Below are 24,674 nucleotides of genomic sequence, written 5' to 3'. Positions count from 1 at the left end.
TCGATGCTTCAAGGTCCAAGTGCTCTGATCCAAGGATTGCTTTGCTGTGACTGAGAATTTACAGTCGGTTCGCCGGGTAGTTGTTTTCCGTTGCCGTTCTTTCGATGTAGTTGGGGGGTCGGCAAGCTCGATCACACATGCAGGTAATCGTCAATTTGCCTGATTTCTCCTTAGTGGATCGCCCCACAATAAAGGCATATCCCCGTGTTGCTGCCCAATTATTAATAGATTGGAATAGGGCCTCTCGTGACTCGTAATCACCCTCAGGTGGGAGACAGTCATCGGGAAACGATGAGAGACTAGCCATTACAACTATACAGAATAAGAACTGAATGCATCGCGAGAGTGCATCGCGACGCGGACGCGTTCGCGTTCGCGAGAATAGATAATGTCAGATGGAAAGGGGTAGAAAGAACTAGATTGGGTTTGTTAGAATGCTTATACCAACTATCGCCACCCATTATCGCCACCCACTGTACTATAATATAGTCTCTCTGGGTCAGCCAGAAACAAAAAAAAGGAAAAAGAGGAGAATCCAGATACAACAAATCTGACAGATAACGGCGCGGGCATCCCAAAAAGGAAGGCTTACGTAATTGCACGGGATCCCGTACACCTATTGGGAGCCGAGGTCAATATTGTGGATGACTAAGCAGTATTTTGATGAGTCAGCAGTATTGAATCAATATTGATCAATAATCGATCGATAAGGCCGATAAGCGATATGGATTGATCTCTGTATTGAAAATATTTCGCCCACCCTGGTTGCATTTGTTATGTAGGATTTGGTTAGCCGAGGCGTTCGAACGTGAGCTGAACCCCCACCGGAGGAGCAGGAATCTCAAAAACTCAACCACCACCGCGCCTCACTTCACCGTAAGTTGCTGGCCCGTTTCGTATCATGAGGCAACCTAGTTCAGCAACGGCCAACCATTTTCCCTTACCAAGCGCAGATACCTTGGCTAGTATGGAGCGAGTTGAGATGACCATGACCACGCCGAACTGGCGTGCAAAAATGCGTATAAAAGGCACCGTTGACCTCCAGCTTCTTGACCCTCTCCATGTACATCACCAAACACTCACCCGCATCCGCTCGACCGCAGCCGCTCATACGCAGTCTTCAACTAAGCCACGACACTCGACACCCGTAACAGCACAAGGAGTCCTTACAGAACAGCCCTGACAATGTCGCACAAAGTCGTTCTCAAGCCCCTGCCTGCTGCACCTCTAAGGTTTTCTGGCTACTTGCCAGTCGCTGCACATGCCTCTCGACTTGCTCTGCCCAGGGGAGAACCAAAGATAGTCGGCAACCTCGAGCAGGAGAAAACCATTTTGGCTGCGTAGAGGGAGAACATCATGTTAGACTATCCCCGGGCCAGCAAGAACCAACCAGTGTCTTTGAGCTTTAAAACGTGGGATACTGACGATGTAAAACCGCTGTAGGAATTTGACATACTCGCTCTTCTATTCCAAGGAGGTCAGCGAGGCATCATCGGGGAGCTTGGTATCTCGAGCTCTTCTAGGCGGGGGTCTATGGTGACTCGACGTCGGCAATGTCTGTCCGAGCCTGCGGATTGTCGTTCCTGCTGCTGAGTAGCAGTGTTGACAGGTGCGTACGATTGGCTGTATAGAAGGGACATTCAGGGATTGCCTCGAATGATCTAGGGGATCGGCTGTAGTTCAGGAGTCGATCTGGGGTTGCTTTGGTCAGCCTTAGGGCTATGAATTAGCTGATCATCCTCCTCAGCAGATTCAAAGACTTGTCTCCCTCTGTAATGTCAGGCATGGCACGCTGACGCTGATTGCTGAGATGGCTGATGATGGTGTCATATGTATGGTTACGACTGTCCGTAGCTTGTGTTTTGAGGTGTCCTTGAATGGATTGACGGATTCTCTTTTGCTCAGCTGCTATACGTCTCTCGCTAGTCTGGAGCAAGTTGATGATGTGCTTCATGTCCAACTATTGTTGTTCCGTGAGGCAAGTCTGTTTGATGGCGAGGTCTTCCAGCTGAGCTGCTGTTTTGGCGTCTCGTCTGCCCAGGGGTCTCTTCAAATCCGCGATCTGGTTCCTGATATCATTGCGGCTGGTCGTGATCTCGGTCTCCAAGTAAAATATGGATTCCTTGTTCCTGCCAATGTGTTCAGGACGAGCTCGGGGTAGAAAGCTGTACGTGGATGGTCCAGCAGAAGCTGTGTGCGACTCCTGCCAAAGGACCTGATTTCCTTTGTCCAAAAGAGGTCCAGAAGGGTCCAGAAGAGTGGTCCTCATTGCATAATTCCGGGTCCGATTCTTCAGGAAATCCGCCAGTCATGGCATCAGATCAGTTGGATGATCCTCCTTGGCTGGCCATGGTGGATTCTCAATTGACGACACCTGTCGCGTGCAGCAAGCCAACAGGTGTTGTGAATAAGATGAAGGAAAACGAATGTGAGGGGGTAGCCTTCGTCTCTCAGCTACCTACCAAGGGGATCAGCAGCCAATTAACTAGTGCTAGACTTCGCGACCTTTCTGCGCGGCTACCAATGATCACCACATATTTGGGTTTTGAAGATGCTCAGCGGCCTACTAAAGATTAGCGGCTGAGGTGCGAACCCTTTGCATCTGCAATTGATTGAATTAATCCAGGTCCGGGCGTGCGGGTTTGTACTATAGTGGGGGTGATCAAAGGCTTTGCGATGTTTCGCTAGGCCTCTGACCGGGAGGTGCCTGACATGTCACTTGCACGCGCGCGTGGCTGCGGGCTCGCGAAAAATTGAGGTTGTAGAGGAAACTACTGCCTCAAATTGCGTGAGTAAGTTGTGGTGTGGTAAGATCACTCTTTCTTGCGTCGCAGCTACCATTTAAAGCGGTAATACCGAGAGGGATGCAAAAAAGGTATAAAAAGGTATAAAACGTGATGATTTTTCTAAGGCTAGTTGGGCGCGGCGGATTTCCCTGAGGTTGGAAATCCACAGACCCCGCTATGTCACGTGCCAGATGTAGCGCCGAACGCCATCAGTGGGGCTCCCACCAGCGCTCCACGTAATGAAGCTATTTACACTTTTCATGCATCAGTAGGATTGCGTGCTCACGACCCACATTCGCCCACCGCCTGTCACGTGCCCCCCACCATAGTACCTGCCATGATAGAGATATCTGGTCTCTGTATCTCCCCCGGCGCCATTCCCTCTTTATCAGCATCGGTCGTCCGCGCTCTGTATATGATAGGGGATCTGGTAGGTCTCGTAAATCTTCGTCAAAAAGGTATGTAGAATTGATGGATGGGCGAGAGCGGAGCTCGCGCCCACGAAGCTAAGCATGGAGCTTGTGAGAATTCCTTATCTAATCTACCTATGCATGGTCCAATCGATTCTCACGGCCCTTGCGCCGCCAGTAGGCCCTTTCTTCAGATGACGTGTTTCCGTCATCAGTATAGATAACCTCTGTCAAATCCCTCGTTGATGGGCATTAGGGGTACCTATACACCCCTAGACTTAATAAGGACAACAGCCTTTCTAATCAAACCTTAGGCTATTTTTTGAGGCTTGCGTGGGGGCTGTTCTCATTTTTGTTAGCTAGACGTGGCGACCCAACAAAGAAATCGCCCCACAACGAAATCTCTGCCCCTGTCATCTAATTTCCCGCCCTTTAACTTCAACACAACACAACTTCATCAATTCAGGCTCGAATAGCTTCAAAATACATCATGTCGAACCGTCGAGAGCAGCTAATTTAATCTGCAATACTTGCAGTTGAACAGGGCGCATCGCAGAAGCAGGCCGCGCATGACTTCGGGATCCCTCCTTCTACCCTCTGCAAACGCATCCACGGGGCAGAAAATCGAGCACAAAGTAAACAAGCCGAAAGAAACCTCTCCAATGCGCAGGAAAGCTTCCTAGCCGACTGGTGCCTCAATGAGGAGGCTGCAGGCAGGGCTCCTAGCCGTCGTCAGGTGCAGAGATTCGCTCAAGCTATACTCAATGAGGCCGGCACGAAAAAGACCATTGGGGAGCGATATGTGGACCGCTTCCTACGCCGCAACCCGGCGGTAAAGATGAAGAATTCAACCTTGTTGGAATCCTCTCGAGTCTGCGGATCTACTCGTGAAGCTTATGAAGCTTTCTTCAAGCGCCTGGCCTTCCAAATCAAGGATAAAAAGGTCATCCCGGCCAACATCGCTAACATGGATGAGCACGGCATGCAGGAGCTCGAGACCTGGGCCGGAAAGGTCATAGGAAGCTCCCTGACGAACCGAACCTACGTGAAAAGCTCTGATGCAACAACCTGGGTTTCAGTTATCGAATGCGGCACTGCTGAGGGCGTTCGTTTGAAGCCCGTGATCATATTTACCGGGGCCAGTCTTCAAGGACAACACTTTCCTGATAACTTCAACCTGACGAAGGAATTCCGGGAATGGAAGTACGATTACTCAATTACAGGCTGGAGCAACGCCAGTATTGCGCTGAAATGGCTCAAAGAGGTCTACCTGATCCAAACAAAGCCCCAAAGGCCGGGCGAATGGCGTATACTGATCCTTGACGAACATTCGAGCCATATGAACGAAAAATTCATGTTAGCGGCCTTCCAAAATAAGGTCCAGTTCGTCTATTTACCTTCTCATACATTGCACAAGTCTCAGCCTCTCGATCGCTCGGTCTTTTCACCTTTAAAGACCTATTTTAGGGAAAATACCAAGGCCCTCGCGAGCTTCACATCGTCAGCTCCTGTCAACAAGGTTCGGTTCCTTTACTGCTACAGAGATGCCTCGGGTAAAGGCATGAGTGCCCGTAACATCATGTCGGGCTTCAGTAAAACCGGGATTTGGCCCTTCAACCCGGCTTGTTTACTTGATGACCCTGAGGCGGTCAAGGACAATGAGGCACTCCCGGCCCGGCCTTCAACACCGCCGCCGACGGCCCCGAACGACGATGACAGGCTCTTCAAAACACCGCACGGCAGTCAGGACATCAAGAAGTACCAGGACAGTATTCGGAATGCCCTCAGTCCGGCTCAGCGGCGTGTGCGGGCCTTGTTTACTAAGGTCGGGAGGTCCCTGGATCTGAAGAATACAGAGATCGCGTCTTTGAAGGCACAAATTACGCATCTCACAACCGAATTAGAGGCTTCAAAGCCTCGCACGCGTAAGAGGGTATATGAAGATGGAAATGAGCGATTTGCACGTATAGAGGACATCGCCAAGGCACAAAAAGCTAGTCAAATACCCCCAAAGCGGAAAAAAACGGCTCGGGCAGAAAGCCAGCCACATGCAGTCGAAGAAGCCCGGGAAATAATCGCCCGTGGGCTCGAACAATATAGACAGGCCGAAGAAGAGGATTGAGTATTTTTTTGCTAGTTATTTTGTGTAGAAATGGATAATTTGCGCCCGTGGAGTGGGTGTGGGCATGGCGTGGGCCAATTTCGTTGTGGGGCGATTTCTTTGTTGGGTCGCCACGTCTAGTATGTGCGCCATGTATGTAGCCTAACGGCTTCTTCCGACAAGACTTGGGTTGAAAGTGGAAAGCCTCAACGAAAGCCTGGCCGACACTGTCCCGCTCCGCCACGTCAGTGCTATTGGCAGCGAAGCAAGCCAATTACAGCGGTCAGCTTCCTCGACCCCGCAATCATCCCGCGATAACCGCGCAACGAAAAACAAGTCGGTCGCAGATTTCTTTATCTTTGCACAGCTAGCCATCATCTGTTACGCGCCCATCTACCGAAGACATTATAATAGCTCGTCGAGAACCCCCAGAATCCGTTCTTCTTCTGAATGGCGTTATAGCGATTTGGCTTCACCGAAACCTTCGACGGTCTGAGCCTACCGGCGATCTTGATCTCTCTCACAAAACTCCCAAGCATTTCTCGCTCCTTCCAGCTCAATATCGTCGTCGCTACGGCCGCTGGAATTTTTCTCACCGACAAAATCTCCTATCCATGGCCTTCCCGATGCCGGGGCCGTCCAAACAACGACCATTCAATACCACCATAGTCTCTATGTCGGAACAAAAGAAAACCCTCAATACAGCCACGACCATGCCCATCCCGGGACCATCTATCGAAGACTATACGATTGGTTGGATATGTGCCCTACAAGAAGAATACGAGGCTGCATGTCGGATGCTTGACGAAGAATTTGATGGTCCTGAGACAAATGAGATCAATGATAACAATACCTACACTCTTGGCCGCATTGATGGACATAGTGTGATCATTGGATGCCTACCAGATGGTGTGTATGGGGCCAGCTCTGCAGCGATCGTCGCTAGAGATATGGTCCGATCGTTCCCCAACTTGAAGTTCGCCTTAATGGTGGGCATTGGGGGAGGCGCTCCAACACGGGAAAGAGACATTCGACTCGGTGATGTTGTGGTCAGCGCACCACGGGGCGCGTTCGGAGGCGTGGTGCAATATGATTTAGGAAAACGGCAGTCAGACGGTCGATTCCAGCGGACCGGCCAGCTAAACGCTCCCCCAACGGTACTTCTAGGAGCGCTCCCCAGGATCAAACGTCACCACAATGACCCAAGGAAGCCGGATAGAATCGCCGAGCACCTAAAACTCATGGATGATATGCCTGACTACCGGCGTCCGGCCCAAGATCAATTGTTTCGCGCCGACTATGACCATAAGGATGGGAAGAACTGCAGTAGTTGCGAAGTTAGCGGGTTGGAGGAGCGTCCGCTACGTTCTATCAGCCGTGAAGTCATTGTCCACTACGGCACTATTGCATCCGCTAATTCCGTCATGAAAGATGCAGCGGAGAGAGACCGATACGCCCAAGACCCAGAGCTTAACGTGCTATGCTTCGAGATGGAAGCCGCGGGCTTGATGAATAACTTTCCGTGCCTGGTGATTCGAGGGGTTTGCGATTATTCAGACTCGCATAAAAATGATGAATGGCATAAATATGCAGCGCTGACAGCTGCCGCATATGCGAGAGAGCTTCTTTATGAGTTGAAACCTCAGAAGGTATCCACGCTAGAGTCATGGGTAGGGAAACTAGCAGAACGTAAGTAGTGCAATTACCTTCATATCAGGCACGCATCTAGGGGAGGAATAGACCTTCGTTAACAGTAATGTAGTTCAGAACGACGTACGGGAAATCCACTCCACGACGAGCCGTATATATGCGGGGGTTGATAGTCTCAAGTCAGACGGTCATCTTGACAAACTCAAGAAGTGGCTCTCTCCTCCCGATCCCTCAACCAATCTTAATACGGCAAAGGAGAAGCGCCACGAAGGCACTGGAGGTTGGTTTATCGATAGCGCCGCTTTTGTTGAGTGGAAGTTGGGATCTCGCCGACACCTATGGCTGCACGGGCTGGCGGGCTGTGGCAAGACGGTCCTCACCTCGACCATTCTTGACCATCTGCAGGACATCCAGAAAGACTCGTATGTGTGCCTGGATTTCTTCTTCGACTTTCGCGACCAGGCCAAACAGCACCTTGACAACCTTTTACGTTCGCTTGCGTTCCAGCTATATTCACGATGCGTCGATTCACAACAGGAGCTGAATAGTCTATTTGTCTCGCACGAGGACGGCAAAAAGCAACCAACAACCGAGTCGCTATCTAAAGCTGTCCATCTTATGATGCAGCGTCCTCACAGGCTTAAGATCATATTGGATGCTTTGGATGAATGCACCGCTAGATCCGAACTGCTAAATTGGATAGAGACCTTGTCTGATTCTAAGCTAACGAACGTCTACTTTATCGCTACAAGCAGGCGCGAGGAAGAGCTAGAGTCTGGTCTTGGTAGATGGATGGATAAGGAAAATATGATCCCTCTGGATAGTAACCTCGTCAATGCAGATATTCGCTCCTATACTGAAGCAAGACTCCGACAAAGCAGCGAATTCATGCGATGGGCCTCGAGACCTGATGTGTTGAAAGAGATCGAATCCGTAATTGGGGGAAAATCTAACGGAATGTAAGTTTGTTTATCTTTTTTGTTCTACTTCGCGAGTCTAGCAGCACCGCATATGCTTACTCATAAACAGGTTCCGATGGGCTGTATGTCAACTGGATAGCCTCGAGCACTGCCTGGACTACAATGAGCTGCAGAGCGCCCTTGATTCTCTGCCACAAGACTTGAATGAAACATATTCTCGAATTCTCACAAGTATTCCCGAAGGCCGGAGAGAAAAGGCAGTCCGAATTCTCCAATTTCTAATATACTCAGAACGGCCCTTGACTGTTGAAGAAGCTGTGGATGTAATAGCCATCCGCCTCGACCCTCATGGCCAATTTGACCAAAATTCCAGATTGCCACGTCCCAACGAGATCACGAGGTTCTGTTCAGGCCTAGTTTCTCTCGTAACTAAGGGATTTGCTGGGGAAACGGTGACACAGCTCGAGTTGGCCCATTTTTCCGTTAAAGAGTACCTGATATCTACGAAACTCCCGGAATCATTTCGATATAAATTTTCCGAACCAAACTCTAGGGGTTCCATAACACGGAGTTGCTTAGCCTACCTTGCTTGTATCAAATCCGGAGAGTCGATTACCAATATCGCTACCCAGTTTCCGCTAGCGAGGTACTCGGCAAAGTACTGGATGGACCATGCCAGACCTGCGGAGACCCTGAATAATGTCATACAAAGCATTTTGGACTTCTTTCAAAATAATACGGCATATACGACCTGGGGTCGTTTATTTAACCCTGAATGTTATTGGAATGAGCACCCGGAACCAAATACAATTCGCCCACTTTATTTCGCATCTCTAAAGGGTCTCAATACCGTTGTCCAGGCGCTGCTCGGGAAGGGCACCGATATAAATGTACAGGGTGGCAGGTATGGCAACGCGCTTCAGGCCGCCTCTTCTGAAGGCTACGACAAGATCATTGAGATGCTGCTTGAAAAAGGCGCCGATGTGAATGCACAGGGTGGCCACTACGGTAACGCGCTTCAGGCTGCCTCTTCCGAAGGCCACGATAAGATCGTCCAGATGCTGCTCAAGAAGGGCGCCCGTGTGAATGCAAAGGGTGGCAGGTACGGTAACGCACTTCAGGCCGCCTCTCATCGAGGCCGCGACAAGATCGTCCAGATGCTGCTCGAGAAAGGCGCCCGTGTGAATGCACAGGGTGGCGAGTACGGCAACGCGCTTCAGGCCGCCTCTTCTAGAGGCCACGACGTGATCGCCCAGGTGCTGCTCGAGAAGGGCGCCGATGTGAATGCAAAGGGTGGCGAGTATGGCAACGCGCTTCAGGCCGCCTCTTCTAGAGGCCATGACATGATCGTCCAGATGCTACTCAAGAAGGGCGCTGATGTGAATGCACAGAATTACCGCTACAGTAACGCGCTTCAGGCTGCCTCTTATGGAGGCCACGATAAGATCGTCCAGATGCTGCTCGAGAACGGTGCCAATGTGAATGTACAGAATGGTATGTACGGCAACGCGCTTCAGGCTGCCTCTTATCGAGGCTCCGACAAGATCGTCCAGATGCTCCTCGAGAAAGGCGCCGATGTGAATGCACAGGGTGGCCACTACGGCAACGCGCTTAAGGCCGCCTCTTCTAGAGGCCACGACATGATCGTCCAGATGCTGCTCGAGAAGGGCGCCGATATGAATGCACAGGGTGGCAGGTACAGTAACCCGCTTCAGGCTGCCTCTTATGAAGGTCACGATAAGATCGTCCAGATGCTGCTAGAGAAGGGCGCCGATGTGAATGCACAGGGTGGCGAGTACGGCAATGCGCTTCAGGCCGCCTCTTATGACGGCCACGATAAGATCGTCCAGATGCTGCTCGAGAAGGGCGCCGATGTGAATGCACAGGGTGGCAGGTACGGTAACGCACTTCAGGCCGCCTCTAAGCAAGGCTGCGACAAGATCGTCCAGATGCTGCTCGAGAAGGGCGCCGGTATGAATGCACAGGGTGGCTACTACGGCAACGCGCTTCAGGCCGCCTCTTATCGAGGCCGCAACAAGATCGTCCAGATGCTGCTCGAGAAGGGCGCTGATGTGAATGCACAGGGTGGCGAGTACGGCAATGCGCTTCAGGCCGCCTCTTATGACGGCCACGATAAGATCGTCCAGATGCTGCTCGAGAAGGGCGCCGATGTGAATGCACAGGGTGGCGAGTACGGCAACGCGCTTCAGGCCGCCTCTTATCGAGGCCGCAACAAGATCGTCCAGATGCTGCTCGAGAAGGGCGCCGATGTGAATGCACAGGGTGGCAGGTATGGCAACGCGCTTCAGGCTGCCTCTTATGAAGGCTACGATAAGATCGTCCAGATGCTGCTCGAGAAGGGCGCCGATGTGAATGCACAGGGTGGCAGGTATGGCAACACGCTTCAGGCTGCCTCTTATCGAGGCCGCCGTCACGGCAAGGTCCGTGTGAGAGACGGCAGGTACGCCAGATCAAGGTGGTCACAATGAAGGTAACAAGAACTACGAGCAATGACTGGTATTAGGGGAAGACTTCAACCTGGCCCTCGCAAAGGAAGGGGGCGAGGGCCACTTATTTATATACATGCTCAGGAGCTCAGTCCTGCATGTGCTTGTGAAAGCTTGTGGGTTGTGGCGCCTTAACGTGGCTTAGTGGCTTGTGCTAGCGGCAGTGGCCTAGCCAGTTGTTGCTCTTCCTTTACAGTCCGGTGGGGTCCGGCAGGCCTCACCTGTCACCTGTTTTAGGCAGTGGTCCGTGCACAGCTTTGGCACGTGACCCACACTCAACCTACTTCTCGCACCTAGTGCGGGGCTCGGTTGCTTCCTTCTTTTTCTTCCTTAGCTTCAGATTCTACGAATACAGCGACCATATTGCAGCCTTGCCTCAATTAGCTGACTGTGCGGTGATAGAGTGGTTTTCGATACTATATTCAATCAGCTCCACAGGGAAAACCGCATGGAATGCGTTCACGAACCGACACCGTTTGCAGCGCCCGTTTTTGTGGTATGGCGTACTGTTCACGGGTTAGAAAAAGGCCGAGTTGTCATCGCCTTGAGATCCCTGAATAGGGTCTCTGTCCTAGACAACTACCCGTTGCCCCTACAGGCGGAAGTGATAGCTTCGTTACGAGGCAAAACATACATCACGGCCATAGACGCAACCTCATTCTTCTACCAGTTCGGAGTTTACCCACCACACAGAGACCGGTTTACCTTAATTAGTCCTCGAGGCATGGGTTATCGAAACTCTCCCGCCTACACTCAACGGTTCATGGACAGGCTTCTCACCGACCACTCCTACTGCAGAGCCTTCATAGACGACATAGTGATCTTCTCAGACACCAGAGAAGACCACCTCCGCCACCTACGAACCTTGTTCAAGCTCTTCCTTAGTAAGAACATCGCGATCTCCCCAACGAAGTCATACATGGGCTACCCAAATGTTGAGCTGCTCGGTTTCCGCGTCGACGGCCTTGGTCTCACCACCACCAAGGACCGAGTTGAGGCCTTCAAGAAGCTCAAGTTTCCAGCCAGACTGAAGGATTTAGAGACATATATCGGGAGTGTCACGGTCGGCGCCCAGCTGCACTGAACCCCGCCATGACGCTACCTGGCACTATCCCCAATCGGGACTGGGGACCTGATGGGGCGCAATTGGCACAACCACCACTTCCCTGAGCCCGGGATCACACCTTTGTAGAATTTCTTCCTTTCTTTTCCTTATCTTAGAATCCTTAGACAATGGTATAGCAATACTAGCGACCTTCTTCCTAGTTGCTGTGGACCGCCGTCACAGGGAGTACAGGTTTTCTGCGTCACCTCATTCCGTATTATGCCAAAATAGTCGGACCTCTACAGCTTCGAAAGGTCGCCCTGCTGGCCGAGGGAAGGAACGAAGGCAGAGTCGTTAACGGGCACCTGAAGAGACGGGCAAACTATTACAAGGCCACTACGTTCGAGCCTACAGAAGAAGAATTGCTCTCCTTCCAAGCCCTGCAAGACATCATCTGCAACGAGTCTGCCCCGATTATTCACCATCACGACCCAAACAAGCAGCTCTTTTTTCAGATTGATGCCTCCGCACAGCGTGGGTTTGGCATCATGCTATACCACCTGAAAGACGGAGAAACCTGGGAGCCTACCCAAGGCACATGATGCCTGATTGTGCCATGGAGAGTGCAACGGAGGGTCACATGACTAGGCATGTGTAATTTGATACCTAGGTACATAGATTAGCAGAGCTTAGGCCTAGGCGCTTGGGCCTCGCTCACTGCCCCACCGAAGGAGCTTTCACAAATCCTTGGCGGGGCAGAGCTTCCGAGCTTCCTTTCATCATCATCCTTTTACCTACTTTTCACGTATTGCACACGCATTCCGTGATCTAGGTGACGATCACCCTTCAGGCCGGTCTACGTGAGTGGAGAAACTGGCAGCGGCCTTGGCGGGAACCTCCTCCTGCCTTTCCTGCATGCTGGGGAGGTTAATCTTGCAGTTAGACGTCGAAATTCTCCCTAGAATCTTGAATAGTCCCAGCTTCTTGTAGTCGAGCTTGTCGCTTAGTCAGTTTGTCCGAATTTTTTTATGCGACAAGTAAACTTTATCTCTCTCGAAGATTGGTCCCTTGGATCTTCGCTGATTGGAGTACTTTGCTCATTCTTCCGCAAACGATGACAAGTTGTTGGTGAAGCATTATGTGAATTGCGTGCATTTTATAAACCTTAGATAGTTACGCTTATTCAGATAGAACTTAGCCTACCCAAGTAAGCAACACAGTTCATTGACTGGTTTACTCCCGGATCAATCTCTTGTATTACCCGTGCTTGGGGTACTTTCCCTGTTATATTTATCTTCAGATTACCGAAATAATCGTGATAAAATATTTCATTATTCTTCTGTCCTCTTTGCTAAATGTTTCCTCCTCATTGCTTTCTTCTTCTTTCTATTGCTAGTGTATTATAAACTCGCTTATGGGACTCACGAACATGCGGCTCCTTCACCAGTACTTTCTTTACCAGCTTTTCAGACTCTTCTTTATCACTGCCGTCACGGCACGTGGTGTCGTGGCGCGGGCACTTAGCAAGTGCAGCTGATAGGGAAAAAGGGAGCAGTATGAAAGGTTCCATTTTGGAAGTGTGGAAGTGTCACGGCATAGCGCGTTTCGGGTTTGATGACGGAAACACGTCATCTGAAGAAAGGGCCTACTGGCGGCGCAAGGGCCGTGAGAATCGATTGGACCATGCATAGGTAGATTAGATAAGGAATTCTCACAAGCTCCATGTTTAGCTTCGTGGGCGCGAGCTCCGCTCTCGCCCATCCATCAATTCTACATACCATTTTGACAAATATTTACGAGACCTCCGAGATCCCCTATCATTTGGCCACGATATACGCACTGGCCTGGTTCCTCTTGATGGCGATCCTCTCTCTGCAAGGCAAGGAGTATCTAGATGGGTAATTAGTTGCTTATATTCGGCCCACCTTCCAGGCTTCATTCAACCTAGACATACCTTTATGCACGACAATGCATCAGTCCATACTGCGAGGGTAGTACGGGCTGTTCTTACTGGGCTAGGCATCCGTGCTATGGTATGGCCACCATACTCTCTAGACCTTAACCCAATTGAGAACCTCTGGGCTCTTATGAAGGCTGAGATCTATAGGTTATATCCAGAGCTTGAGCGAGTACCAGATACGGAAGAGGCATTACAGCAGTTAATACAAGCTACAAAGGAGTCCTGGTGGTCAACTGACCAGGAGGTTCTATATAGATTATCGGTTACGATGCCTAAACGTGTAGCAGCTGTTTTGGAGGCAAAGGGATGGTATACCAAGAACTGAGGGGCTTTGATTGCCTGGTTAGGTTAGCGTGGTACTTCTTAGCAGATTAGAACTTTTTGCTGCCCACTGTACCAATCACGATGCTTTCGAGTGTGCACAGCCGGCGCCAGCCGTTCAGGCGCCACGCAATCAGACGCCTGACGTGCGGGGTTGTGATTTGGACATCGAAACTCCTGGGGCCTGAGTGACAACAGCAGCAGCAATCTTCGAGCTTCAACCCCCCAATCGAGATTTCGTGCTAAGTACTACGACAGTTTTCCACGGTAGGTAGTTCTTGTCTAGCATTAGGCAGCTTTCTCAGCCTCAGCTACTGATTGTTGTACCTACAGATCCAGCGAACCCTTGAGCCGTCCCACCGTCCGTCCGCTCCCCCTTTGTGCCGACGAACATCCCTATCAATAGTTACTGAGAGCTCGGCAGTCTTTGGGCGATGCGCTTGCTGGAACGCGACGACACAGGCGGGATCCGCCTAACGGAGGATCTTATCGACAAAATTCCGCCGTACGCGATACTTTCGCACACATGGGGTAACGAAGAGGTCCTCTTCAGCGACTTGATGAACGGTACAGGGAAGAACAAGGCTGGCTATGCTAAGATTCAGTTTTGCGGAGATCAGGCTTCTCGAGATGGGTTGAAGTTCTTTTGGGTCGACACATGCTGCATCGACAAGTCAAGCAGTGCCGAGCTACAGGAGGCGATCAACTCTATGTTTCGGTGGTACCGTAATGCGGCTAAATGCTACGCCTATTTGGTGGACGTCTCGACCCCTGTTCTTGGCATTGACGATAACTCCGTCTGGGAAGCGACTTTTCGAGCGAGTAGGTGGTTCACCCGCGGGTGGACTCTCCAAGAGCTCATTGCTCCGGGATCAGTCGAATTCTTCTCCAAAGAGGAATTGCGTCTTGGAGACAAGAGGTCTCTGGAGCAAGTTATTCATAACATGACGGGGATTCCTTTCGAGGCCCTCCGATGCGGCCGTCTGTCTGATTTCAGTGTCCATAACCGAATGGCATGGATTGAGAAACGCAATACAACACGCGAAGAAGATAGGGCATACTCGCTTTTCGGCATCTTCGACGTCCAGCTGCCACTTCTGTACGGCGAAGGAGAAGATAAAGCATTTCGACGGCTGCGAGAGGAGATTATTAAAGTTTCAAGGAGTGAACCAACGTTGGATGAGGCCGACACCCGCTGTCTGGCCGACTTACGTGTCACCGACCCCCGCCACGACAAGGGGCGTATCGAAACCGCAAAGGGTGGACTCCTGAAAGACGCGTACCGCTGGGTTCTCAGCAACGTCGAATTCCAACAATGGCGCGACGGCGAAGAAAGCCGGCTCCTCTGGATAAAAGGTGACCCCGGTAAGGGCAAGACTATGTTGCTCTGCGGCATTATAGACGAACTAAAGATGTCTACCCCATCCTGCCTTCTGTCATTCTTCTTCTGCCAGGCTACCGACTTACGTATCAACAACGCCACCTCCGTCCTTCGCGGCTTAATCTACCTCCTTGTCAGCGAACAACCAGCCCTCATCTCACATGTACGGGGACAGTATAATGTCGCTGGCAAAAGAGCATTTGAGGACACGAACTCGTGGGTTGTCTTGCGAGAGATCTTCACCGCTATCCTGCAAGATCCGGGATTAAGGACGACTTATTTGATCATCGACGCGCTTGACGAGTGCGTCACTGACCTGCTGCGGCTTCTCGACCTGGTCGCCCAAATGTCATGTGTATCTCCTCGTGTCAAGTGGATAGTCTCAAGTCGCAACTGGCCGCAGATTGAGGAACATTTGGCGATGGCGGCGCAGAACGCCAAGCTAAGCCTCGAGCTTAATGCCGAATCTGTCGCCACTGCCGTCAACACATACATCCGCCACAAAGTTCTCGATTTATCTCGCCGGAAACAGTACAATAGTACAATGAAGAAGGCTGTGCAGGCCTATCTCTCTTCTCATGCGAACGGCACATTTCTCTGGGTGGCCTTGGTCTGTCAAGCACTTGCGAACGAGGTTCAGAAGCGGCATACCCGGGCAAAATTACACTCATTTCCCCAGGGGTTAAATTCCCTATATGAGCGAATGATGGAACAGATTCGTTGCTCCGAAGATGCAGACCTCTGCAAGCAAATTCTCGCCATTATTACGATTGTTCGCCGACCTATCAGCCTTAGGGAACTAACTATACTTATCGAGATGCCGGACGACATTTCGGATGATCTGGATTCCACTCTTATCGACATGCCGGACGACATTTCGGATAATCTAGAGTCTACTTTTATCAAGATACCAGACGACATTTCAGATGATCTAAAGCCCCTAGAAGAAGTTATCAGGATCTGCGGCTCATTCCTAACCCTTCGGGGACAAATTGTTCATTTCATCCACCAATCCGCTAAAGACTTTCTACAGGGAAAGGCCGCGCACCAAGCTTCTCGAGAGGCTTTCAACTGGGTCTTCCCCTTTGGGGAAAAAGATATCAACCACATCATCTTCTCGAGGTCGCTCACTGCAATGTCTACGGTCTTGCAACGCGACATATACGGCTTAAGTATACCGGGATTCCCAATCGACGAGGTTCAAACGCCATCTCCAGACCCACTAGTCACAGTACGGTACTCGTGCGTTTTCTGGGTTGACCATTTCTACAACTCAATTTCCGATAAGGACGTGCCGCAAAACGACATACTGGATGCGATCCAGACCTTCCTTGAGCAGAAGTACCTTTACTGGCTCGAAGCTCTTAGCTTACTCCAAGCTATGTCGGAGGGTGTCATTGCCATAAGACAGCTTAAGCTCCTACTCGTATGTATAACTTACTACCGTCAGAGAGCTATACTAATAGAGATGCAGGAACACACGGATCAGAGGCAGCTAACGGCTTTTGTTCGAGATGCACATCGGTTCGCTCTCCACAACAGATGGATAATCGAGCAAGCTCCTCTCCAAGCGTACATATCAGCCCTCATATTTGCACCAGCTTCCAGTCTAGTGAAAAAGAAATTTAAGGCGGAAGAACCTAGCTGGATCAGTACGAAGCCAATAGTAGAAGCGGACTGGAATGCATGCCTGCAAACGCTAGAAGGCCACAGATCCTCAGTATATTCAGTTGCCTTCTCACCAGATGGCCAGCAGCTCGCATCGGGTTCATACAGAATCATCAAGATCTGGGATCCCGCCTCAGGGCAATGCCTGCAAACGCTAGAAGGCCACAGCGATATGGTTCATTCAGTTGCCTTCTCACCAGATGGCCAGCAGCTCGCATCGGGTTCATACAGAATCATCAAGATCTGGGATCCCGCCTCAGGGCAATGCCTGAAAACGCTAGAAGGCCACAGATCCGATGTTTATTCAATTGCCTTCTCACCAGATGGCCAGCAGCTCGCATCGGGTTCATACAGAACCATCAAGATCTGGGATCCCGCCTCAGGGCAATGCCTGCAAACGCTAGAAGGCCACAGATCCGATGTTTATTCAGTTGCCTTCTCACTAGATGGCCAGCAGCTCGCATCGGGTTCAGACGACAAAATCATCAAGATCTGGGATCCCGCCTCAGGGCAATGCCTGCAAACGCTAGAAGGCCACAGATCCGATGTTTATTCAGTTGCCTTCTCACCAGATGGCCAGCAGCTCGCATCGGGTTCAGCCGACGATACCATCAAGATCTGGGATCCCGCCTCAGGGCAATGCCTGCAAACGCTAGAAGGCCACAGATCCGATGTTTATTCAGTTGCCTTCTCACCAGATGGCCAGCAGCTCGCATCGGGTTCAGCCGACCAAACCATCAAGATCTGGGATCCCGCCTCAGGGCAAAGCCTGAAAACGCTAGAAGGCCACAGATCCGATGTTTATTCAGTTGCCTTCTCACCAGATGGCCAGCAGCTCGCATCGGGTTCAGCCGACGATACCATCAAGATCTGGGATCCCGCCTCAGGGCAATGCCTGCAAACGCTAGAAGGCCACAGCCACTCAGTTCGGTCAGTTGCCTTCTCACCAGATGGCCAGCAGCTCGCATCGGGTTCATACGACAATACCATCAAGATCTGGGATCCCGCCTCAGGGCAATGCCTGCAAACGCTAGAAGGCCACAGATCCGAGGTTTATTCAGTTGCCTTCTCACCAGATGGCCAGCAGCTCGCATCGGGTTCATATGACAATACCATCAAGATCTGGGATCCCGCCTCAGGGCAATGCCTGCAAACGCTAGAAGGCCACAGCGACTCAGTTCGGTCAGCCGCCCTCTCGCCAGATAATCTAGGGATTAATGGATATAGTTGGGGGTACGACCAAACTTGGATTAATTGTAACGGCCGGAACGTAGTATGGTTATCACCAGAATACCGCCCGTCCTGTTCTGCTGTCCACGGGAGGATGATGTCTATCGGCTGTTCATCAGGACAAGTCTTTACAATTGGCTTTTCGCAAGATGTTTAGTACAATACCTTCTAGCTATCTCTACTTCATCCTCTTTATTTCATTTTCCTAGCTTGACACCAGAAGGGTCCGGGAGGATGGGTTGCTTTATAGAAACTATAGAAATTCTATCGTTTTCCATTGATATCGAGATGACTCACGTAGTTTTCTTTAAGAAGGCAAGATCAACAGGTTCAATTCTCTTGACGTCACATATGATGTGACGGAGGCGAGTTTGTGTCAGATGGAATGGCCTAGAAGGTGCTGGAACCTACGATGCGTAATCTTCGCCACTGGAATACGTCATGTAATTGCCACATGAGGAGGTATACGAGAGAGTCTTTTGTGGAAAGACTGGAACGGAAGAATAGAAGCAATTCACTCTGCCTTCTGGTGGCGGTGGCCATGGTGGCTTCTCTTCCTTCTTCTTCTTCTCTCTTCTCTCTTCAAAACCTATTGTCAATCTCTCTCTCTCTCTCTGCTCTAGGCCGGGCCTAGCCCCGTGGACCTCTCTATTGTGACCACCTTGATCAGGCGTACCTGCCTTCTCTTCTCTTCTCTCTTCCTTGTCTGGCTGTTATGCCTCTCTGGCTGTTATGCCTCTCTGGGCGGCTCTGCTTCAGGGCCAGTTTGGTGGACGGGTCCTCTTCTCTCTCTTCTCTCTCTGACCATGCTGATCGTACTCTCTTCTGAGGCGCCCGCTTCCTGGCTGTTATGCCACACCCAGTTCGAGTCGAACTGCTTGATGCGCGCCCGCTGATTGGTCGCCCAAAACCCGTGCACGGACGAATTTGAGTCGAACTGGTTCAAGATTTGCTGTCAACCAGTTCGACTTTTTCACCGGAAAAACGACGGGCAAAATCCGCTGCACGCACGTAGAATGACTAAACCAAGCATGCCGATCTCGAATCCGCCGTCCATTTGCCCCGTAGATGTATGGTTGGTCGTGCATTGACGATTTAGGTCAGAAGGTGTGTTTTTTGGCGATGGTGACGCACGGGCCAAGCGGCCGACTCACGGGCCAAGCGGCTGACAAGAAGTCGATCCGAGTCGAACTTGGTGCCCCAAGCAGTTCGAGTCGAACTGCTTGATGGGCCGCCGCTGATTGGTCGAACTGGTGGAGGATTGAGCCCGTCAATCAGTTCGACTTTTTGAAAGGGAAAACGATAGGCAAAAGTGGCTGCGCGCACGTAGATTGACCAAATCGAGTGCGGCAATATCGAATCCGCCGTCCATTTGCCCCGTAGACGTATGGTTGGTTGTGCATTGACGATTCAAGGCCAGAAGGTGTGTTTCTGGCGACGGTGACGCACGGGCCAAGCGGCCGACAAGGAGTCAATCCGAGTCGAACTCGGTGCCCCAACCAGTTCGAGTCGAACTGCTTGATGGGCCGCCGCTGATTGGTCGAACTGGTGGAGGATTGAGCCCGTCAATCAGTTCGACTTTTTGATAGGGAAAACGATGGGCAAAAGTGGCTGCGTGCATGTAGATTGACTAAATCGAGTGCGGCAATATCGAATCCACCGTCCATTTGCTCCGTAGACGTACGGTTGGTTGTGCATCGACGATTCAAAGGTCAGAAGGTGTGTTTTTGGTGATGGTGATGCACGGGCCAAGCGGCCGACAAGAAGCTGACCTGAGTCGGACTCGGTGCCCCAAGCAGTTCGAGTCGAACTGCTTGATGGGCCACCGCTGATTGGTCGAATTGGGTGAGGATTGAGCCCGTCAATCAGTTCGACTTTTTGATAGGGAAAACGATGAGCAAAAGTGGCTACGCGCACGTAGATTGACCAAATCGAGTGTGGCAATATCGAATCCGCTGTCCATTTGCCCCGTAGACGTACGGTTGGTTGTGCATCGACGATTCAAAGGTCAGAAGGTGTGTTTTTGGTGATGGTGATACACGGGCCAAGCGGCTGATAAGAAGTCGACCCCAGTCAAACTTGGTGCCCCAAGCAGTTCGAGTCGAACTGCTTGATGGGCCGCCGCTGATTGGTCGAACTGGTGGAGGATTGAGCCCGTCAATCAGTTCGACTTTTTGATAGGGAAAACGATGGGCAAAAGTGGCTGCGCGCACGTAGATTGACCAAAACGAGTGCGGCAATATCAAATCCGCCGTCCATTTTCCCCGTAGACATACGGTTGGTCGTGCATCGACGATTCAAGGTCAGAAGGTGTGTTTCTGGCGACGGTGACGCACGGGCCAAGCGGCCGACAAGAAATCGATCCGAGTCGAACTCGGTGCCCCAAGCAGTTCGAGTCGAACTGCTTGATGGGCCGCCGCTGATTGGTCGGTTGATTCGAGGTGCACGGACCAAGTCAAGTCCAACTGCTCGAGCATCCGGCTGTCAATTAGTTTGACTTGTCAGGAAGGGAGATAATGGTTAAAACCCGCTGCGCGTAGGTAGACCGGTCGAACCCAAGGCCGCGATGTTAAACACATGGTTCATTGGCCCCGTAGACATATGGTTGGTTATGCACGAGTAGGTTCAGCGACAGTAATGCACGAGCCAAGTAGTTGACCATTTGAAAACATACAGGGAAGCGGGAAAAAAAGCAAAGAAAGGGGAAATGAAGGGAAAAAAACCCCCCAAAAAAACCAACCACCCCCGGCGAAATAAAAGGTGAGATTTCAAGAAAGGAAGGTAAAAGGAAAATAGAAAATCAATTCAATACCAACCAACCGACCACGTACCCACCAATTCAGGTTATTCGGCATTTAAACGGAATTATGGAGTTGTTTAATAACTTGTTTATACATTCCCCCGATTACCGTTTGGCGATTTGCCGCGAACATCGTAGTGCGGTAACGGCAGGATCGATCGCGTATCACGTCCATTCGCAACACCGCCATATAGCCAAGAAAGTGCGCCAACGCATCGTCGAGGAGGCGGGCGAGTTAGAGAAGGGTGGCACGTTGGCGGCCGACGTCCATGGGATCCAGTTCCCGGCCGGAGTTGTGCCAGCGATCAGGCCGTTGCCCGTTTGGAGCGATGGCAAGAAGTGCATGCGGTGCGGACACATCCGGCGGACCAAGCAAGATATTCAGAAGCATTGCCGAGACGAGCATGGATGGGTCAACCCGCGGGGGCAGGGCGGGAAAGCCGGGGCGAGAGCAGCAGGCGGCATGGGCGAGGTGTGGGTAGACGGCGTGTATTGCCAGCGGTTCGGGCAAACAGGAGCATTGCAGCGTTTGTTCGAGGTTGTGCCGGCGGCCGATACGGAGGGCGGGGTCGGCAGGGGAAGCGGCCCAGTCGGCACCACGGGGTATAAGGTGATTATGACGCAGTTTGAAGAGTTGGCCAAGGCAATAGAGGAAGGGGACAAGAAAGCGGCAGCATTGATCCACGACCAGCCCAGGTTGTCAGCCAATATGTGGATCCGGCGGACGGGTTGGCCCCGGCATTTACGAGGGTTCGATCGCGAGTGGTTGGCAGGAACGACGCGGCGGCCAGACCCAGACGGTGGACAAAACGCAGACGGCGACAAAAGGGGGGGTGTAGAGGGGGGCGGGGACGAAGCAGGCGATGAAGTAGGCGACGAAGCAGGCGACGAAGCAGGCGACGAAGCAGGCGGGGAGGGGGAAACCCAGGGAGAATCAGGTAGGGACGAAGCAACCCGAGAAAAAGCGTTGGCCAGGGTATTATTGGCCATCGAGAGGGTAATTTGGCGGGCACAAAAAGCATCGCGGGCCGAGGTGGTCGGGTCGGCCGCAATGAATTATATCGAGAGGCGGGAAGCCGGGGGGCAGTCGAACGAGAAGCCGTTCAATTCGGGCCAGAAAGGCCAAACGATGGAGCGGTATAGCGAGTCGTGGAAATCGATAATGGCGTACGTGTGGCGGACGCAGCATTTAGCAGTGGCCGAGGAAGGAGAGGCCGAGGGAGAGGAGGGAGAGGAGGGAGACGAGGGAGACGAGGGAGACGAGGGAGAGGAGGGAGAGGAGGGAGAGGCCGAGGGAGAGGAGGGCGAAGCGATAGACGCGCGGGAACAAAATGATAATACAGGTTCCACAGACGCCAGCCAAGAAGGGGGAATCCGCAACAAACGACCGGCATACCATTTAACGCAACGCCAAGCAGACAAGTTCACGCAATTGCAAGAAGCCGCGTATATAGCGACAATGGCGCATATGCGGTTAGAGGAAGACAGCAACGGCGACGGCGACGAAGAAGAAGACGAAGACGGCGACGATACGCAACAGTTGGAGCGTTGCGTATTAGCATTTTTCATTTCATTATTAGACCATGATGTGGGCGACAACGAGTATCAGAACGCATTATACAGCGGGTTGGCCGTGTTGGGGATCCACGTCGGGCACGGTTGGAAGAGCGCGTTGATATATACGCCCACGTTGTCGGCAATCGTGACGGTGGCCCGTATGTTGGTATTATATACGGCCAAGCGGGGGCGTGAGGAGGAAATCCAGAACAGGATCCGGGCGAGCGGCGAGAGCGAGCAAGAGGCGAGGCGCAAGGCGCGGAGCCATTTTGACCGCGTCCAGGGGATGGTGCAGCGTTTCATGACCATCATAGCGTATAATGGCCGGCCGTCGCCAATGGATTCGATATTGCGGTTGCGGGCGTACGGCAAAGCGATCCGGGCAAACACAAACGCAGACGGCGTGGTGGATTGGCACGGGGACGAGTTGTTATACGGGCATGTGCAGATCAGCATGTCGTCGTTGCGGATGATGATACACGGGTTGTTGCACACGGCAAGGGCACAGTTACGGCGGGAAGTGTTGTTGTTGGAGACGGACGACGAGGGCGAGGTGGTAAAAGAGTCGACGGCGATACCGATAATCGAATGGGACCGGTTAGTGGACAACGCGGCCGAGACGAGGGCGGGTTGGAGTTTTATAGAGGACGCGCGGAACGCGGCGGCATTCGGCGGAATTGACGGCAAGGTGTGGTTGGCCAAGCGGGTGGCGAGCGAGGAGCGGTTACGCGGCCAGTTTATCGATGACAGCGAGCGACGGGAGGAAGGCGAGCGACGGGAGGAAGGCGAGCGACGGGAGGAAGGCGAGCGACGGGAGGAAGGCGAGCGACGGGGGGGAGAAGCGGAACGGACAGGGTCGGGCAAGGGCATCCGGTGGAAGATGGACCGGGTGCAAGAATTCGGCGAGGCGATGAAGTCGTTCCGGGCACAGTTGTTGGTATTGATGCACATGAGCGGCGGGCAGCCGGCGCGGGGGACCGAGTTAGTTACGGTCCAGTATAAGAACGGGGCGGACGGGGACACGCGTGGGTTGTTTGTCGAGGACGGGTTGATGGTATTCGTGACGATGTACAACAAGACGATGGGGATGAGCGCAAAGGCGAAGGTGATCCACCGGTATTTACCGCGGGAGGTGGGCGAGTTGGTGGCGTATTACGTGTGGTTGGCGGTTCCGTTTTGGAGGGTAGTGGTCAGGGGCGCAAGCCGCGGGTCGTCGGATTGGGGCAGCCCGTACATATGGGAGCCGCAGAAAGAAAGCGCATGGGCGTTCCCCATGGCGGTGAAGAGGAAGCGAACAGATGCAGGGCGACCGCAAGGTACGGTTGGGAAAAGGAGGAGAATAGGGGAGCGGTCAACCCGGGGCCGAGGGTATTGTACGAGCCGGGCAGGAAGAGGAGCGAGAATGGCGACGAGAGGGGCGAGAATGGCGACGAGAGGGCGAGAATGGCGACGAGAGGGGCAAGAAAGGAGCAGGGAAGAGACAACGGGCGACGATATACAGCAAATGAGCCAGCAGCATCATCATTTATGGCAGGCAGAGCGATGGGGTACGGACCGGGTAGGAAGAGAGATTGGACGGGTGGGATTGATTATATTGGAGAAAAATTAGGAATCATGGTATGGAGGCATGCGGTAAAGGCGATTTACCGGCGGTTCATCAAAGATAAGTCGATTATGGATATTGTCAACAACGCAGACACGGCCAGATGCGGGCGACGGATGGCGGGGAGGAGAAAGACGGCGCGGGAGATGTAGGAGACGCATTCCACGGGCAGAGCGGGCACGGGGACGCATAGGAGAGGGGATTTATGGGCGGTCAATCAGCGAGTCGTTGTTTAGTACGGAAGCAAGGCGGTTAGGGTTCCGGCGGGTTAGCCAGGAGTGGCATAGGTTTTGCATGTTCGATTCGGCCATAAGAGAGGGAGGCGGGAGGGGCGGCAGATACGGGAGACAGGCGGGCAGGCGACAGAGGAAGAGGACAAGCGATGGAGGGCAATGAGGCAGGTGGACATTCAGGGGCAGTTGGAGAAGATGTTGGGGAAAGGGGCGAGATTCAGGGCGTACAAGAAGGGGCATTGCGGGCGATCATGCGACAAGAGAGTCCGGTGGTGGTGGTGATGGGTACAGGAGGCGGCAAGAGCATGTTGTTCATGTTGCCGGCGGGTTGTTCAAGCGGTTTGACGGTGGTGGTGGTACCGTTGGTATCGTTGCGGGGCGACATCAAGGACCGTTGCGACGAGTTGGGGATCGAGTGCGTGGAGTGGAACAGCGGGCGGCCACACGAGTGGGCATCGGTCGTGTTAGTAACGCCGGAGTCGGCGGTGGGAGAGAGTTTCGG

At 52.3% G+C, this 24,674-nt stretch overlaps 3 protein-coding genes across 3 annotated transcripts; all 3 read left to right on the top strand.

Annotated features, from left to right (window-relative positions):
• The first annotated feature begins 5,793 nt into the window (after positions 1–5,793).
• B0T26DRAFT_437053 (ankyrin repeat-containing domain protein) lies at positions 5,794–10,407 on the top strand. Its single transcript, XM_060435019.1, has 4 exons — positions 5,794–6,986; positions 7,060–7,906; positions 7,977–9,838; positions 9,952–10,407. The coding sequence occupies exons 1-4, from the start codon at positions 5,912–5,914 to the stop codon at positions 9,990–9,992; spliced, it is 3,825 nt and encodes a 1,274-aa protein (XP_060290950.1). The 5' UTR covers positions 5,794–5,911; the 3' UTR covers positions 9,993–10,407.
• An 881-nt stretch (positions 10,408–11,288) lies between these two features.
• Positions 11,289–11,662, top strand: B0T26DRAFT_724749 (uncharacterized protein). Its single transcript, XM_060442709.1, has one exon. It carries the CDS (start codon positions 11,294–11,296, stop codon positions 11,456–11,458), a length of 165 nt encoding a protein of 54 aa, XP_060290949.1. The 5' UTR covers positions 11,289–11,293; the 3' UTR covers positions 11,459–11,662.
• Positions 11,663–14,134: 2,472 nt separating this feature from the next.
• On the top strand, positions 14,135–15,261 carry B0T26DRAFT_679638 (uncharacterized protein; the record flags this gene model as incomplete). Its single annotated transcript, XM_060440378.1, has 2 exons — positions 14,135–15,065; positions 15,257–15,261. The coding sequence occupies 2 exons, from the start codon at positions 14,135–14,137 to the stop codon at positions 15,259–15,261; spliced, it is 936 nt and encodes a 311-aa protein (XP_060290948.1).
• Between the last annotated feature and the right edge of the window lie 9,413 nt (positions 15,262–24,674).

Source organism: Lasiosphaeria miniovina, assembly GCF_030549165.1.
Source record: "Lasiosphaeria miniovina strain SMH2392-1A chromosome Unknown B0T26scaffold_7, whole genome shotgun sequence".
NCBI classification, from domain to species: domain Eukaryota; kingdom Fungi; phylum Ascomycota; class Sordariomycetes; order Sordariales; family Lasiosphaeriaceae; genus Lasiosphaeria; species Lasiosphaeria miniovina.
Note: the sequence above shows the minus strand (reverse complement) of the source record. Positions and strands in the feature narration are given on the sequence as shown.

Excerpts from the sequence above, each read along its gene's own strand:
- B0T26DRAFT_437053 (XM_060435019.1), top strand. The coding sequence starts at position 5,912 with ATGGCCTTCCCGATGCCGGGGCCGTCCAAACAACGACCATTCAATACC. Across the intron at positions 7,907-7,976 it reads GGGGGAAAATCTAACGGAAT|GTTCCGATGGGCTGTATGTC; the intron begins GTAAGTTTGTTT and ends ACTCATAAACAG. Across the intron at positions 9,839-9,951 it reads GCTGCTCGAGAAGGGCGCCG|GGTGGCGAGTACGGCAATGC; the intron begins GTATGAATGCAC and ends GTGAATGCACAG.
- B0T26DRAFT_724749 (XM_060442709.1), top strand. The coding sequence starts at position 11,294 with ATGGGCTACCCAAATGTTGAGCTGCTCGGTTTCCGCGTCGACGGCCTT.